This window comes from Podarcis muralis, chromosome 1, assembly GCF_964188315.1.
Source record: "Podarcis muralis chromosome 1, rPodMur119.hap1.1, whole genome shotgun sequence".
Classification (NCBI taxonomy): domain Eukaryota; kingdom Metazoa; phylum Chordata; class Lepidosauria; order Squamata; family Lacertidae; genus Podarcis; species Podarcis muralis.
Window position 1 is genome coordinate 90,199,564 of NC_135655.1, and position 16,192 is coordinate 90,215,755.

At 43.4% G+C, this 16,192-nt stretch overlaps 1 protein-coding gene and 1 non-coding gene across 24 annotated transcripts in view; one reads left to right on the forward strand and one right to left on the reverse strand.

Annotated features, from left to right (window-relative positions):
• Window positions 1-16,192, reverse strand: part of CLASP1 (cytoplasmic linker associated protein 1) — a 162,930-nt gene that overhangs the window by 110,491 nt on the left and 36,247 nt on the right. For all 23 annotated transcript variants that reach the window (XM_077934696.1, XM_077934709.1, XM_077934699.1 and 20 more), the window contains exons 3-6: window positions 5,475-5,553; window positions 3,863-3,966; window positions 1,562-1,653; window positions 1,243-1,318 (exon numbers count right to left, since the gene is read on the reverse strand). In XM_077934696.1, the coding sequence (XP_077790822.1) occupies window positions 1,243-1,318; window positions 1,562-1,653; window positions 3,863-3,966; window positions 5,475-5,553 (351 nt within the window). The remainder of the gene's footprint in view (window positions 1-1,242; window positions 1,319-1,561; window positions 1,654-3,862; window positions 3,967-5,474; window positions 5,554-16,192) is intronic.
• Window positions 7,076-7,201, forward strand: LOC114585635 (U4atac minor spliceosomal RNA). Its single transcript, XR_003703937.1, has one exon. It is a non-coding gene; the product is annotated as a U4atac minor spliceosomal RNA (small nuclear RNA).

A 16,192-nucleotide genomic window follows, 5' to 3' on the forward strand; every position in this document is an offset into this window, starting at 1 on the left:
GTTGACCATCTGTCCACTAGCTAGTAGGTGTGAAAGCGTGGATATATGCCTAATTATTGTGTTTGTTGTTAGTAGTAGTTGTGTTTTTCCCTTTTAACTTCTAAGTGCTGTATAAAGATTTCTTTTAAAAAAATAGGATAGCCCCTGACAGCAAAAGAAAAGTGAATGGGAAGGGAAGAGAAAACCTAGCAAATTCAGGTACCGATTCCTGAAGTTATCATTATCTCAAGGATAATGAGCTTTCCATATGCTACCATGTCAGGTTTAATATTCTTTTACTACTGTACAAAACCCTGAACAACTTAGGCCCAGGATACCTTAAGGACCAGCTATGACCCAAGCCAATCACTGAGATCATCTGGGGGAGCACTATTAGCAGAACTGGTCCAGCCATTGGGCAGGGTGAGGCCACTGCCTCAGGCGGCAGAAGCTCTCACAGGTGCCCCATCTGCCCCGCTGCCTCTGTCAGAGGCAGAAAACCAGCACTGCCAATTTTTAAACTATTCATAGACCTCTGAACTATGCCACTTCTATGGGCAAGAGTTGGCCGGGGGGGGGGGGGAGCCTCAATAACCTTTCTGTCCGGATTTTCACTGTTTGAAATATGGCAACCCTATTATAGCATAACAATTCAAATCCTTCCCATACATGTTGACAAAAATCATACCTACCTCATCTGAATATGGAGGCAGATAGTATACTGAGTGAGTTCATTTTAGAGGCTTGATTACTGAGTAAACTCCACAATTCTGTCCCTGGCATGGAGTTCCATTATTTATCTTAGTAACATCATGGTCCCCTTGTCTCTCACTGCTGAGATCTCTCCCACTGCCCCATAAAACTATATGCAGCCAGTTTTATGGCACTGCAGAAACATTAGGAAGCTGCAGTTTCTCCCAAAATGCACCATTCGTAAGCCAAAATTACACCACATGCAGAAATGAAACCAAACCCTCATTGAAGGCAATTAGATATTCATTTATATAAGCATGTTCAAGACTGGCACAACAACTTCAGCACAGGGGTAGACATCATGCTCCAAGATCAATGAATGAGAAATCTCAAAGCTTACAATTCCACACACCTGCCAACCACAAGCATTTCTTGGACAAATTTATTGCACACAATTTAAAGGCTGTATCTGAAAAAAATAAAATAAAAAGAAAATCTTCTCCATCCACCACAGTCATTTTTTCTCCTGGGGGAATATATTTAATCAAATTTGTTTCATTGCAGACTCACCTGGCTGTTTGGATCTCCAAGTAAATTACATATATGTGGCACAATCTTGCTCAGTGTTAAACTCTGAGCTCCAGATCTAAAGACACAAAGAGAAGGGGGAGGGAGAGAACAAAATATGTGCTAAGTATTTTGAAATGATTTTGAATGTGGATATTGTTGTTATTATTTATTATTATAAAATTGTGAATTGGAGAAACCCAACAAGATGGGCAGGGTAATAATAATAATAATAATAATAATAATAATAATAATAATAATATCTTGCCCTTTCTCCCAAAGTAGCCCAGGACAGCAAAATATGCTACAAGCTCCAACTTACGCATTGAGTGTTGCAATAAGGCAGAGGCAAATTCCTTCTCTAGTCCGGAAATTCTTGTGTTTGAATCCTCCCAAAATCCTGTCCCATACATACTGCCACAGAGAGACAAGAAAGTAAGAGAAAGATTAACCTAGACAGGCTGCAGTTTTTCGTTTTGGGATTCTGAGTCTTGTAAGGTCCGAGGAAGAGTGTCAGGGGGTTGTATGGGTTGCTATTCACATGCATCTGAGCAGGCATTGATGGGAGTGGGACTAGTCAACTGTTGATTTTTGTTTTTCTAAGAACTCCTTTTTATTGGGCGAGCGGTAACCTAGCCCCTTCTCATACTGCCTTAGGAAGCTAACTACGCAAAACCACCACACAGTGATTCTCCAGAAAGTCCTATCCTGAACATCTACCCACAAAAGGGGAGCTGAATGTATGTTAAGACAATTAGGACTAGGACTCATTTGGTTGCCCATAAAATAAGCATTTCAAATGCAGTGAGTACAGCCCTTTAGGTAGATTAGGTAAACAGGAACACTCAGTTGTCTGGTAACCACTTTCTCTTAGTTGGTTTAAATAGAGAATAGCTTTCCATGCCAAAAGAACTGCTAGTGTTTTGTTTGTTTCAAACAGGATGCATCTACTGGAACAAACCTAAAACTGATTTTTGTACTCCCCACCAATTTAACACTGATGCATCAGCGATGACAGCTCTAGTAGGTCATTTAAGAGTTGAACTCTGAGCGATAATGCTGTCTCCAAAAATTGTATTTATGTGTTTAATAGCTCTCAGCTACTTTCAAGGGTTTCAAACACAAAGCGGGGTTGTCTCTGCAAGGGGTACAGAATGGGGCTATGCAGCTGCTCCACTCACCACAGGGCAAGTCCCCTGATATCTGAGCATCAAAAACTGTGAGAGATTGCTTATGCGCAGGGGAATCTCCCCAGAGATCTAAGCTGTGCTGCACACATGTAACAAGTGAAGGGGGCCTTAAAGTGAGACTGGTGTGCTCCATTAAATGCTAAATATTTGTCTTCTCAAAGTATGGAGATGAATGTATTTGTATGTATCAACTTTGTGTACACTGTTTCTCTGTAATAGGCTATTTTCCATTAAAACAGTGACCATTATTTTAAAATACAGTACTGTAAATATTCATGTCTTTCCTCCTCATCAACCTTCCAAGGAATTAAAATGGGATACTCGAATTGTGACTACTGCTGCTGCTGACAGACTCCAGAAGTAAGTGTTACCTCAGTAGAGAGATGGCCAGTTGTTCAAACAGAACATGATAGAGGGCCAAAACATAATTTATATTTTATATATTCTATATTTAGAATATAATATACCTGCCCTCTATAAACATTTTCATTGAGGAGTGAATTGTGAGGAACAAGTGTTTTCCCCAAAACATCGTACCTGATTTCTTACACACGGTTTACACAGAACTTATTCACCCCTGTTTTGCATGGTGCTTCCACAAAACTGTTTTGAAACCTCTTGGTCCCAAATCAGGAAAACTATTTGGAATTTATAGCCCCCAACTGAGTGTAAAATAAAAATCAGTTTTAAATTTGTTTTAATGGGATTTGCTTCCAAATGAGTGTATATAGGATTAACATTCTGTATAGCTGAAAGCAATTGGGGAAGGAATCTACTGCAGCAACGTATTTATTTCAAGGCTTTTCACAACAAAAAGGGCAGGTAGGTGGTTCAAAATAATTCACAGGTTTGGGTGTACAGTGGTACCTCGGGATGCGAACGGGATCCGTTCCAGAGCCCCGTTAGCATCCGGAACAGAACGCAAGATGCGACGGCGCGTCTGCGCATGTGTGGGTTGCATTTTGCCGCTTCCACGCATGATGTCATTTTGAGCGTCTGCGCATGCGCAAGCAACGAAACCCAGAAGCAATGCGCTTCGTTACTTCCGGGTTACCACGGAGTGCAACTCGAACGCGCTCAACCCGAAGCACATTCAACTGGAGGTATGACTGTACTCCCTAAACTGCATACGGATTTTATGAAGATTCTGGATTCCAATCCCTCTAGTAACTTTATTATTGCACTTCTGAAGCAGCAGGCCATGACTGTTCATTGAAAGCTTTTGCCCCTGCATGCCGAGCAAAAATGCTGCCACCACAACTGCAATTCCACTGCAATTCAGTCTGCAGGATGCTGCCTATGATGGATAGGTAGCACTCAGCCTATTTGAAAAGCAGCGTTTTCTAAATGACCATAAACAAAAACCTCCAAGGGATTCTTTTCTCGGGAGTTGCTTACTTGTATACTGAAGTTGAATATTTCCAGGAACTCACCTGAGGGCTAGCAGCTTGCTCCATGATTTTTAGCAGCAGTGCCTGATCCTGCTCTCGGACAGAGTCTTTCGAATCCCCCAGTCTGTCAATTAAACTCGGTAGTACTAAGGGCAAAAAGCAAGGCTGATTAGGGGGGGAAAGGGAGGGGTATGGAAAGACAGAGCTGGAAGTACAGAAGAATTCTATGAGAACCCAACCCTTCCCACATATTTCAAGGTGTCTTAAATAGTGGGTCTGGCAAGCTACTTGCATTAATGGAACAGACACTTGCCAAGGATAACAGGCTAATGACAAGGCTACCACACCATTCTCATCAATAGATGCGCATGCTGTGACTTTACCCAACTTCCCAGTGACATTGACATGCACTTGCCACATTGCATATAATGATCAGACATTAGCAGCTGAAGTAAACCTGTGAATTGGCCAGCAAGTTCCTTTAAATATAACCAGATACACATGGGAAGCAGCCATGGGCAAGTGCTTTCCCCCCGGTCCATGTCATGTTCAAAGCAGATCTTACACAGACCGCAAGGCCTTATGCCCCTGTCTATAATCTGCTCCACTGACGGCGGGTCAGTGTTACCCGTGTGCATTTCCACAATTCCACATGCAACACTGGATGCAGAATTTAGAAGCTGAGAATCCAGCTTTCATTTAATGCCCCCGCAACAAGAAAACCCAGCTTCTTGTCCCTTTTGTTCTGAAAATAAGCTTAGAAACAGGAGAATGATCAATTGGCTTTCCAATTTAAGCAGTTTCTAAAGGAACATCACCAAACTAATGATTCTAAACTCCATGGCACACAGAAAGAATGAGCAAAGAATATAACACCAGTGCTCAGAGATCTGCATTGCTTGCCAATCTGCTACTGGTCCAGGTTCAAGGTGTTATTATTACAAAGCCCTTAACAACTTGGGACCAGTTTACCTATGAGATAGCCTGAACCCATATACACCCAGTTGACAGCGTCAACTGGCAGAATTGGCACTAGTATAAGTGCCACATAATACCCATTCTGCATTGGTAAGAACTCTATTGTTGAGTGTGGCAGCACCTACACTTAGAACTCCCTGCCTGTCAAGCAGGTGCCTTCACTGTACTCTTTCTGGCACCTGCCAGTAATATTCTTGTTTAGGCAAGCCTGCCTAGACGCTCAGAAATACTAGTGTGAATTTTAATCTGTTTTATTATCTTAACTTTTTGTATGTTTTAAAGTATTGCAAAAATAAATAAATCTTGATTTTGTTGTTTTAATCTTTTTGTAAACTGCTTTGATGTTTTATGATTAGTAATATTATTATTATTATACAATCAAGTGGTGTACAATTTTTATGAAATAAATATATAAACTGGAATCCAGATTCCAGTTAACACTTTACAGCCTGTCAACATAGCTGCGCCTCAAAAGGAAAATGCTCTGGTGTGTATACATGCAGACAGTCAAGTTCCAGACTTCACAATCACAGTTGTTGCAAACTGCTATTTCTTCATAGTTGCAACAATTTAAGAAAAGGGACTGCATGTTGGAAAATAATATCAGCAGAGTAGTACAGAATAGCATGCAATCAAATACTACATCTTTTGGCTCAGCTAGTCCCAATGACCTTACCTGTTCCAATTTGGGCTTTAAATCTATCTTGGAGCCGTGACACCAGCGCAGATAAGATGTCCAAGCCCAGCAGGACAACCTGAGAGAGAGAGAGAGAGAGAGAGAGAGAGAGAGGTAAACATAAAGCATGCAAACTGAACATGAAAGTTAAGCACAATGGAATAGGGCTTCCTGCTGCTGCATTGCTACACGCTACTACTTTTGAACATTTAGAAGCAGTAAATTAACAGCTATGCATTTTTAACCTGGTGTAGGGCAATGTCTGCCTCTCCCTCCCCAAATTGAAAAGTTCACCTTAAATTAATAAATTCACAATGTGGTCTTGGCAAACCACCATTTCTTAACTGCTGCTCACCATCTGCAAAATTGACATAAGGCACTTGTTATAACTACGGACAGTAGTTATTATGTTATTATGTAACTAAAGGAGCTATATTACTACCTGTGTTCGTACAGCCTTGCATTTGTCTTTGTGTTGTTGTTTTGTATTTTTATCTAATGCGCTATATAATGTGCTATCTTTGTTTCTAATTTTGTGACTGACTTGGTGTGTGTCACAGAGAGGATGAGGTTAACAGGTGGCTAAGAAGTGTAAATAATAGTAAAAAGAATGCAAGTTCTAGACCAAAATACTTGTTTAGAATGCCATCCCACACCCACTTTCCTGGGAGTAAGTCCCACGTGACTCAATGGGACTTACATCCAAGTAGACATATCATGCTGCTAACAGTTTCAACAGGGGGAAGGAAGTTTATTGAGAGAATGCTGGCTTCTTTCTAACACAGCATCTGTTAGTAGAGGGTAGAACAAATAACTGTTGCATATATGAAACAACCTATAAAAGTGAGTTCTCGGCATTACCGTTCATTGTTAAATCACATTGCTGGAAAGTCACTCTATAAAGGCAGCCCTCGCAAGAAGTCTGCTCGGGTTGGAATGAACCTTCGACTTAACTGAGAAAACCATCAAATTCATGCACCCTTCAAGCAGCCTCCACAGAGGCTTCTGTGTGTTTGCAGCAGGAAACTTATCTACGGACTATTCCTTCACAGTGTTACTCGAAAGTAAGTCCCGGCTGCGTTCAGCGTGTTTTCCTCCTATGCATCTACAAGTAAACGCCCATTTAGCTTTGCTACCTCCGAGTAAATATGCGTCTGGGGTTTGACAAAGAAATATGTTTGTGGACTGCAGTATTTTATTTTATTAACCCCAAAACTCTCAGCATACGATGCGATTGCACTAACTCTGCAAAACAGCAAAAGTCCTCCTTTGCAAGAGGCGTCGCCGGCTGTTCGCCACGAGCGGAAGCGAAGGGCGCCTCTTCCCTCCCCCGCCCCGCCCCGCCGGTGTCGCTTTCGCAGCCCTCTATGCAAATGAGCAGCGCTGCAATGCACTGTGGGTATCAGTCCGCAATCTCAAACACCGGCCTCAAGAGCGGCTTGCTTTGCAATACGGAACCCGAGACCCCGCGGAAGCCTCATCCCCACATCCGAGCAACGCGGGCGCCGACGCGCTGGCTGCGGCCGCGCGCACACCCGCTCGCCATGACCTCAGGAGGTTTCCCGGCCACCCGCCCAGATCGCCGCAGCGCTCGCTCGCTAACCGTCCTTATCTTGGGGTTGCGCTACTGCTCAATGAACGTCTAGTGAGAGTAGTACTGCTAACACCTACACAACACATGAGCATCCCTGGGGTTTCTACCCCATTGAGGTGCAATTTTTGGAACCTTTACCGTCTAGTGGCAAAATAAGAATTTATAACTCATGAGATACAAACTCCAGGAATGCTCGCATGTAGCACAAGTACTATTTTCGCACTATAAGTTTAGTAAGCAATAGTGGAACCCCAGTCAGTTTCATCCATTTTTCTGAGCTTAATAGTAAAGCTACCGGTATTCACATTTTGCCATAGGGTTAGAAAGTTGCTTATAGAAAGAAAACACAGTACACATTTTCGTTTTTATTGTGTTTTCAAATGCTGCCACTAGATGATGCTAGAGATCACTTGTAAAATCTTTTGTTAGAAAAAGCACCTTTGCTACAAGAAATATTTATACAGTAATTAACTATTCTTGCAAATATGTGCACTATTGGTGTTCCCAACATACATGGGGTGCATTTGTTCTGTTCAAGGTTTGCAATTTGGAGGACACTAGTCTATGAGCCAGAATTAGTAAATCAATGTCAAATTCGAGTTATGAGCATGAGGAATGCTTAATCATGACAGAAAAAGATGCACCATTTCCTCATTTAATTGCAATTATCTTTTGCACAGCAGAGAGCAGTTTGGCAAACGAGAAAACTTCAGGCTTGCAAAACATTGATCTAATCTTTAGGTTCAACCATACAGGCTACTCTGCCTCCCTCCGGGGTAAAGAAGGCTCATCCACCTCAATTTGCAAGGGCAGGAAAATGGAGCAGCGAGAAAATACTCTGCAGCTTTAGCAAGAAGCGATGTGTCATTTTCAACACATTTATCATCCATGGCCAAACATCAGCCTAGAATTTCCCATTTCTGAAAGGGGAATTGAATACCTGACCCATTTTTACAAGGCTGGAAAAGGGGGAAACTACATGGAGGATTTGAGGCCAAGCAAACTAAAACAAAACATAATCTTCAATCATAATTGATTGTTTTGTTCATAAGCACCAGCAGCATATGGGTTTTAAAAAAATCTATTTCTGCTTCACTCCTTATTTCACTATTTCTGTACAAATGCAGGTTGTTCCTGCATTTACCTCTTTCAGTTTTCAAGTTTACTAGGGGCTTAAGGAGGGAATCGCTCCTCGTCCTCAAGATTTTGAAGCCATGAGCAAATTGAGTCTAAGGAAATTAACATCCCTTGCTTCAATATGTTTAGCCACCATGAAGAGAAACACCTCACACATCTCCAATCCAGTCGCCAACCTTTGGTAAATCGACAGCTCATAGTACCTCAACTAATGAATGTTCAGTTGAGATTTTCAACCAACAATAGGGCCGTTTTTCTTTCAAGAGCGTAGAAAAGCCACGTCAACCTCAGCTGAAAAGGAAACAGGGATCTTTGCAAAATAATAATAAAAATAAATAAATCTCAAGTCAAATTCTGGAAGAGCAACCACACTAGTCTCAAGCAGAAAGGCAACCAAAGAAAGCACTGCCGCATCTTTATATATATAAAAAAATCCCCTCAGGAATTCAAAGTTGGAACTCTTTTCGAAAAGCAAATCCGAAAACATGCTTTGTTAATGATGAAGTGGGTAGAGGAGGGCGGGAAGAGACTTGGAAAAGTTCAGGGGAGATATGAAAAAAATATAGTAAGAAAAGCCCGGGGCAGAATTAATAAAGCAAAGTGAGTCACTATTGGCACAAAAAGCAGAGGTAGCAGTCTTGGGGGTGCTCAAGAACTGTATTAGAGCAGTACCATAAAAAGGTAAAGGGACCCCTGACCATTAGGTCCAGTCATGGCCGACTCTGGGGTTGCGGCGCTCATCTCGCTTTATTGGCCGAGGGAGCCGGCATACAGCTTCCGGGTCATGTGGCCAGCATGACTAAGCCGCTTCTGGCGAACCAGAGCAGCGCACGGAAACGCCATTTACCTTCCTGCCAGAGCGGTACCTATTTATCTACTTGCACTCTGGCGTACTTTCGAACTGCTAGGTTGGCAGGAGCAGGGACCGAGCAACGGGAGCTCACTCCGTCGCAGAGATTCGAACTGCCGACCTTCTGACTGGCAAGTCCTAGGCTCAGTGGTTTAACCCACAGCGCCACCCGCGTCCCTCAGAGCAGGACCATACTAGCCAACAAAAATGTAACAAAAGAGTGAACTGTGATAATATCTCTTGCTTGTCTGAATTTTGTGTGTATACGTGTGGACGGAAACCTGTGGCTTGAAGGTGGCTGGAATGCAGCCTGCTGCAGAAAGGTTAGGAGCCACGCCTTTTGCTCTTTTGGCCCTTGGCTCTGTTTGCCACAGGCATACACACACACCCCGAATGTTGCCCATGGGGGGAATATGGCTCTAAGACTAATAAACGTTCCTCATCACTGGGCTAGAAGATGGGGAACAAAGTGGGCATTGGGGGAAGCTGGCTGCTTGTGAAACCCTGCAGTCTGCGTTTGGTCCCAGCCTTAAGGTGGAATAGGGGAGGAGGCAGCAGACATTCAAAAGAGGCTCTGTTAGGCGCCATGCAGGTTTCAAGTTGCATCAAGGGCCGCTGCTGGAGAAGTAACAAACTACCGTTTATCTCACATGTTTGGAAATATAAAGATTCTGGAAATAGGTGCACTTACCCCTACGGTGACCTTTAGATAAAGCCTAGCCTATGCATGCAGCAGTTGGCTGAGTAGATAGCAGCACTTCAGATTACAGGTGAGGGAGGCTTCTGAATGCATTGTGACATGAAAAACAAAAGCCTACCCCAGGGGTCTGCAACCATTAAGACAAAAAGAGCCACTTGGACCCTTTTTCCAAAGAAAAAAAAACTGGGAGCCGCAAAACCGGGAAGGTGACGTCGGGACAGTGAGTGACTAATGCACGCACCGCCCCCATGCAACGTCACAGCCAGTACAGCGCCCGCCACAGTGGGGAGTTTCGGGGCGCACAATGCACCTCCTCCCCTCGCTAGTATCCGCCCCGGAGCCACGGCAAAGGTGTAAAAGAGCCACATGCGGCTCCGGAGCCGCGGGTTGCAGACCCCTGGCCTACCCTTTCCAATTGGAAAACTAACACAGCATGGAGATAAATGTTCTACTGCAGCTTTCTTTTTGCAGGGAGTTTGAGGGAAAGAGCGAATTCACAGCACAAGTTTAGATGACACACTTGGTTAAACGATGGCTTACTGGGAAGGAGTGACATTGGCACAATCTCCCCAGAAGCCTCCACATTTGTACCAAGCCATGGTGTTTGGCTTGGTGTAATATGCAAAGCAGGCCTCTGAACCCTTCAGGGGAAAATACAAAGTTCACAGTGTATCCATTGCTTTCAACTGTTTCACAAGTTCAGTAGAGCAGGAGCAGAACCTACCAGGGTCTAATTATAAAAACAATTACGGTAAATTCCCAAACCCACTCCCAGCTTCTAGGATCAGACAATGGGGACACAGTCAAGCCATCTAAGATTTTTTAGCTATTTCCTTGTCTAATCAGAATTTAAAATTAGCTAAGGGGTCAGGCTATCACAGCAATTATCCAGCTACTTCCAAAACCTGAGGTAAGAGTGATACAGCACCATTGGCTCACTTGTGAAGATCGAGAATAGTCTGACAGGCCACTAACTGAGTCCACAGCAGTCTCAAAAAGTATCAGTTCAAAAGGCAGGTTCATTAGTGTAACAACATTGGGTTAACCATAACTCACTCTCTCTCTCTCTCTCTCTCTCTCTCTCTCTCTCACACACACACACACACACACACACGTCATATACGGTATTTGGTGCTCTAAAATTAAGCATCTGTAGATAAATCACCCCTTAAGCCACATAAAGAAATCCAAGCTATATACTTACAATGGGGAAAAAACATATATAGGGCTTTTTGATTAGATAGAAATCATTTGATGTAAGCAAGTCAGATGTGCTATGTCTTGAATTTTCATTCCTTGTGAAAAACCAGCTGCCACTACAGCGATAACTCTTTTTTTAAAAAAAAAATCAGAACAGGAACCACATTTGTGCAATAGCAGAAGAATGAATTCTGGCTAATATGCAGCTTGATCTAGCTATTCCTCACTATAAAACAGAACATACATTCATTTGAATGATCTGTCATGTCTTTATCTTCTTATTATGACAGGTCCTTGATCTTTTGGCTCCTGAGATTCTTTTTAAAAATCTACCACCGAACAGTGCAGAGTCAAAAGGCTAAAATACTTGCGGTTGGTATAACACACCCTTGATTGGTTTGCAATTCAGCTCTTTCACACACTGTTCAAAACTGAAGACAATTTTTAAATATTGCTACTAGCTCGTGAAATGAAAGTCAGAATTCCTGAACCTAGTACCCTCTCCAGATGTTTTGGACTACAATTCACATCAAGGACCTGGGCTAAGTGGCCCCTTTTTGCAGCCTTACAAGCGGGTTCGGGGAGGCGGGGCAAAGAGAATTACAGCAAGGGTGTATACATGGAGGAAAAACAGGACATGAGAGGGCTGCAACTTTAGTGGAAAAGCAGATGCCACACATGCCCAAAGTCCCAGTAGGGCTAGGAAAGACTCCTGCCTGAAAGAGGAAGCAAGTCACTGGTCAACAATATGGAGCTAGGTTTGGTCTGACTTGTTATATAAGGCAGTTTCCCAGTTTCTAAAATCAAGGCCACTGCAGGAATGCAGGCTGTCAATTAAGTCTAATCAACAAGTGTACTTGGGCCTCTTCTATCTACCCAGCCTTCCTAAGCTTATCTTCCAATTAGTGAACATCCAAAGCCATGAGCATCTGGGAACGGGCTGTGATAAAAAGAATCGCCTCCCACTTCACCTTAATATTCTCCCAAAACATATTGCGGAAATGTTCGTTGTTGCGAAGTTTTTGTTCATGCACGTGAACAAATTCGGACACAATTATATATAGAAAGACTGGAGTCTCAACAATTAGCACCAACATTAGAAGGAAGTGTCAGTAAGTGCTACAAGAGTGCCTTGCACATTATAAGCCAGGGGTTGTCAACCTGGTCCTTACTGCCCACTAGTGGGCATTTCAAGATTCTAGGGGGGTGGTAGGGGGTTCTACGGCCAAGCTGAATCCTTCTTCCATCAAGCACTGGTGGGCGGTCAGGAAATTTTACCATCAAGAAAGATGCAATAGTGGGCAGTAGGTATAAAAAGGTTGACTACCCCTGCTATAAGAAATCCAAAGGTCTTCCATTACCCTTTACTGAAGTGCACAGAGAGTAATTTGGGATGGGGGGGGGGGGGGCGGGTAAGCAATACCAGTAGGATATACAACTGACTGTTTACCGGTCAGTGGAGTTCTCTTTATAAAGCCTGAAGCCTCTCTGTTTTGAGAACATTTTAGCTGTAGGAGCTGCAATGTCATTAGCTCAATTAAATTCCCTAACAATGTGACTTTTAAATCTAAGACAGGAGAGTACAGAAATTCACACTAGATGTCTATTTTGGAGATATCTACTTATTTGAGGCCTATGTCACTGAGCCACTGCCTTTCTGCTGTGCCATTCCTCCAAACTCTCAAGAGACAACCATATTGTGTGTCACTCTACTCATATTTGATTCCAGCAAATGTGACAAACTGCATTTGAGAGCAAAACATTGAAGCTTGAAGCTGAGAAAAGTGTTCCAGCGGTATTGGCCCAATGGCAGCTCTGGAGCATGCTTATTGTTAAGAGTTACTGCAGTCTACAGGTCCTCATCCAGTGCACATTCCTTTTCAAATGCTACAATAAGCAGTAGGAGAGCTAGACTTGCCGCCAGATCAGCATTGCCCTTTGTTTAGAATGCAGCTCTGGTTCTCAATCCTCCTTTTAGCCTCCAGCGGCTAGAATACTTAAGCCAAGAAGCACTGTTGCTGAGCAGCATTGTGGTGGAACAAGTAAAAGCAGCAGTGCACAAGAGAGATAGAGACGAGAAGGGAGACCCGATCCCAATCCCACTATTACTTCTACAGTTTGTTCAGGCGTGCAAGGCAATCCAAGCCTTGGCGCAGCCCACAGCACCAATGCAAATCTTGAAACTTGACTTAGTTGCCTATTTATGATCTCCCGGTCATTATTTCTGAACCTTGATTTTTTTATGTTTAAGGAACCAACAACTAAAATTAGTTTTGCCATGTTACATATTTATTCACAAACTCACAGGCTGAATCGTTTCGGCATCTATAGGCGACTGAGCCAACTTAGGGTCTTTTGCACACTCAGTTGAAGTGTGCCACAGCTTCGTTTTGGCCTTTGTACAATGCTCTCTCAATTCTCTTGTCGACTGACAATAGCGTCTGTCAGGTGAAATTAGTCGCATATGAATTCCAAGCACAGCCCTTCTGGGTGCTAGGGTGGGGCTCTGCTATTTCTGTCACTGCATCCTGGTAAGAAAATATGTTTTAAAAAAGCCTTGGGCCCCAATAGTATTAAGGTTGCTTGCCCTTTCCTGCCCTTATACTGTACAACTCCCCTCTCCTGTACGCAGTTCATAGGCTTTCTCCAGGTCCAGCTCCTACCTAGACCCTCTTCCCTGCTCTGTTCCTACTCTTGTTCCTCAAAACCCAGTTCCCCAAGTATTCCTTCCCAGCTCACTCTCTCTCTCTCTCTCTCCAAAGCTCACCTGTCCAGACTTCCTTCTAGGAACAGACCTCAACTTGTCTCTCTGACCAATGCATTTTGCCGCGTCCTTCATTTACCTGACCCTGCAGAGAAGACTCAGAGCCCTTCCAGTAGATGGCTTGGGATGCCACAATATCTGCACAATACAGAGGAGGGGAATAACTGTGCAACTGTTTACACACACAGGCTTTATAAGGGGTACTGAGGTGCTATGGTTGTGCCGCTTGTCATTAGCTGTGCCACTATCAGTAACCACTGACAACCGAGCCACCACATTCAGCACAGCAACCTAACAGTAGCTCAATATACCAAGCAATGAACAACATCAACACATTCATCAGTTACAAAATACTGTGGTAGAATACAGTGGTACCTCGGGTGTCAGATGCTTCAGGTTACAGACTCCGCTAACCCAGAAATAGTACCTCGGGTTAAGAACTTTGCTTCAGGATGAGAACAGAAATTGCATGGTGGCGGCGCAACGGCAGCAGGAGGCCCCATTAGCTAAAGTGGTACCTCAGGTTAAGAACAGTTTCAGGTTAAGTGCGGACCTCCAGAACAAATTTGGTTCTTAACCCGAGGTACCACTGTACAGGATAAGATGGGGCTGGGTGATCTTTTTCTCTGCTAAGGGCCACATTCCCTCAGGTGTAATCTGTCAGGGGCTGCCTACCATCAGCCGACAAGGCCAGAGGCCTCTCATTTAAGATGGATGAGTGGGGAAAGAGGGGAGAACACCTTTAATAGTTGTGTCCTAGATGAAACTGTCAACCAGGTGGGCAACTGCTGAAATCCTCTCCTATACAAAACCATTAAAAGTGCAGGAACCCTGCCCTCTTTTCCCACCCAGCCACCCCACACCCTTCTCTATCTTCACCCCAAACCTCTTTTCTCTCTTTTTTCTACTACCACCTTTACCATCATGTCACCCACTTGAAATTGGACCACGGACCAAGCTTGCCCAGTTTGCTTCGAGGGAAAGGGGTGTGGGTTGTGGACAACAAATAAAGCATGCACTCATTTGTACAATACAGTGACTATGCAGAAGGAAAGCCCCCAACACAGACGACAAGATGAGAAGCTGGGTTGTTCCCTTGGCACACATTGCTCTGCTTTAATAAATCTATACTCGGGTTTCAGTTTCCAATCTGACTGTGTCTATTTTTAACCTTCTTGACCTTCTGCATTAAGCTGAGGGATGAGAAGACAAGAGGTGGAAGAGAGATGGGTTCCTTTCATTGATCGGGACACAGTAAGCATCTGTGAGTAAGTTTGAAAAACAACAATAAGCACATGAACACATGCACATAAGCAGGCATAAGACTGAATGCAGGAGAACTAGTTAAAAGACAGTCACACCTAAAGCCAAAATTGTGTATAGTCAAAACATATTGGGTGTAATGGCAGGCAGGATTGCCAAAATCCTTTTCCCCAGAAGCCTACCTCCGTTCCGTCCCCTTTTAATTTTTTTTCAGTTGCCAAGCGCATAAAGCTAAATGTGCACAAGTTAAATGAACATAGGCTGGGGGCTTATTGTATACAATATTATGGGCATGGTGAATTCCTTCCCTTGCTGGGCCCCTTCTTAAACATTATCCAATTGGACTTTTCTCACCACAAAACAATCAAAAGGGTATTTCATTCAGCAATTCAGAGTTTAGCTTAAGACTAATGGGAAAGGTCTAGTCAGAATATATGCAGGCATGCATAAATGTGCAAAGTGTGTATAATACCACATTTATAAAGAACATGGTAATCAAGCAACCCATTGCTGCAGCTGAATGGTCAGTGCAGGTTGTCAAAGAACCTGTAGTCCTGTCACCAACATTCAGTGGCAGATCATCACCACTCCCTCTAATAGCAAACTCAGGTGATTGAGTGCTGAAAAGACAGAAAAAGGGGGGGGGATGTATCAACATGCTTGGTTGAAGTAATCAGCATGTAGAAGCAAAATCCTTTAAAGCAAGGAAAGGAAGTTGGTTAGCAGTTGAAAAGGAAACCTAGGGAAAGTTGGTGGGGTGTGAGCATCTGAAGGAACTTCTCTTGGGTTGGGGAATGAAAACACTGAAAGGGGACAGCAGTATAAACACAGTCTTTTCTTTTTTTTAAAAAATGAGAATTTGAGGATTATGGCTTATTTGAGGATTATCGTTCTCACTACCTCCTTTCCTGTGGACACCCATGGGAGAGAAGAGAGAGAAAAGAGCCACTTTGTGTGAGCTCTTTTTACAGACTCCTGAAGGATGTTGTGGTTGAGTAGCTGGAACTCTGAGCAGACGTACTTTCTGGCAGGAGGAGACTGATGCACTGCAATATTTTGTTTCAGGTCCCTCTTGTACACCCCTGCTGTGCATTAATCTATATAGGCCCAGGAGCACAATAGGAGCAGGCTTGCTTTGATAGTCACAGCTCAAGGCCCCTGAATCTATTTTAATGCTTAGTGTTAGAACATGCAGAGTAAAAAGAGGAGA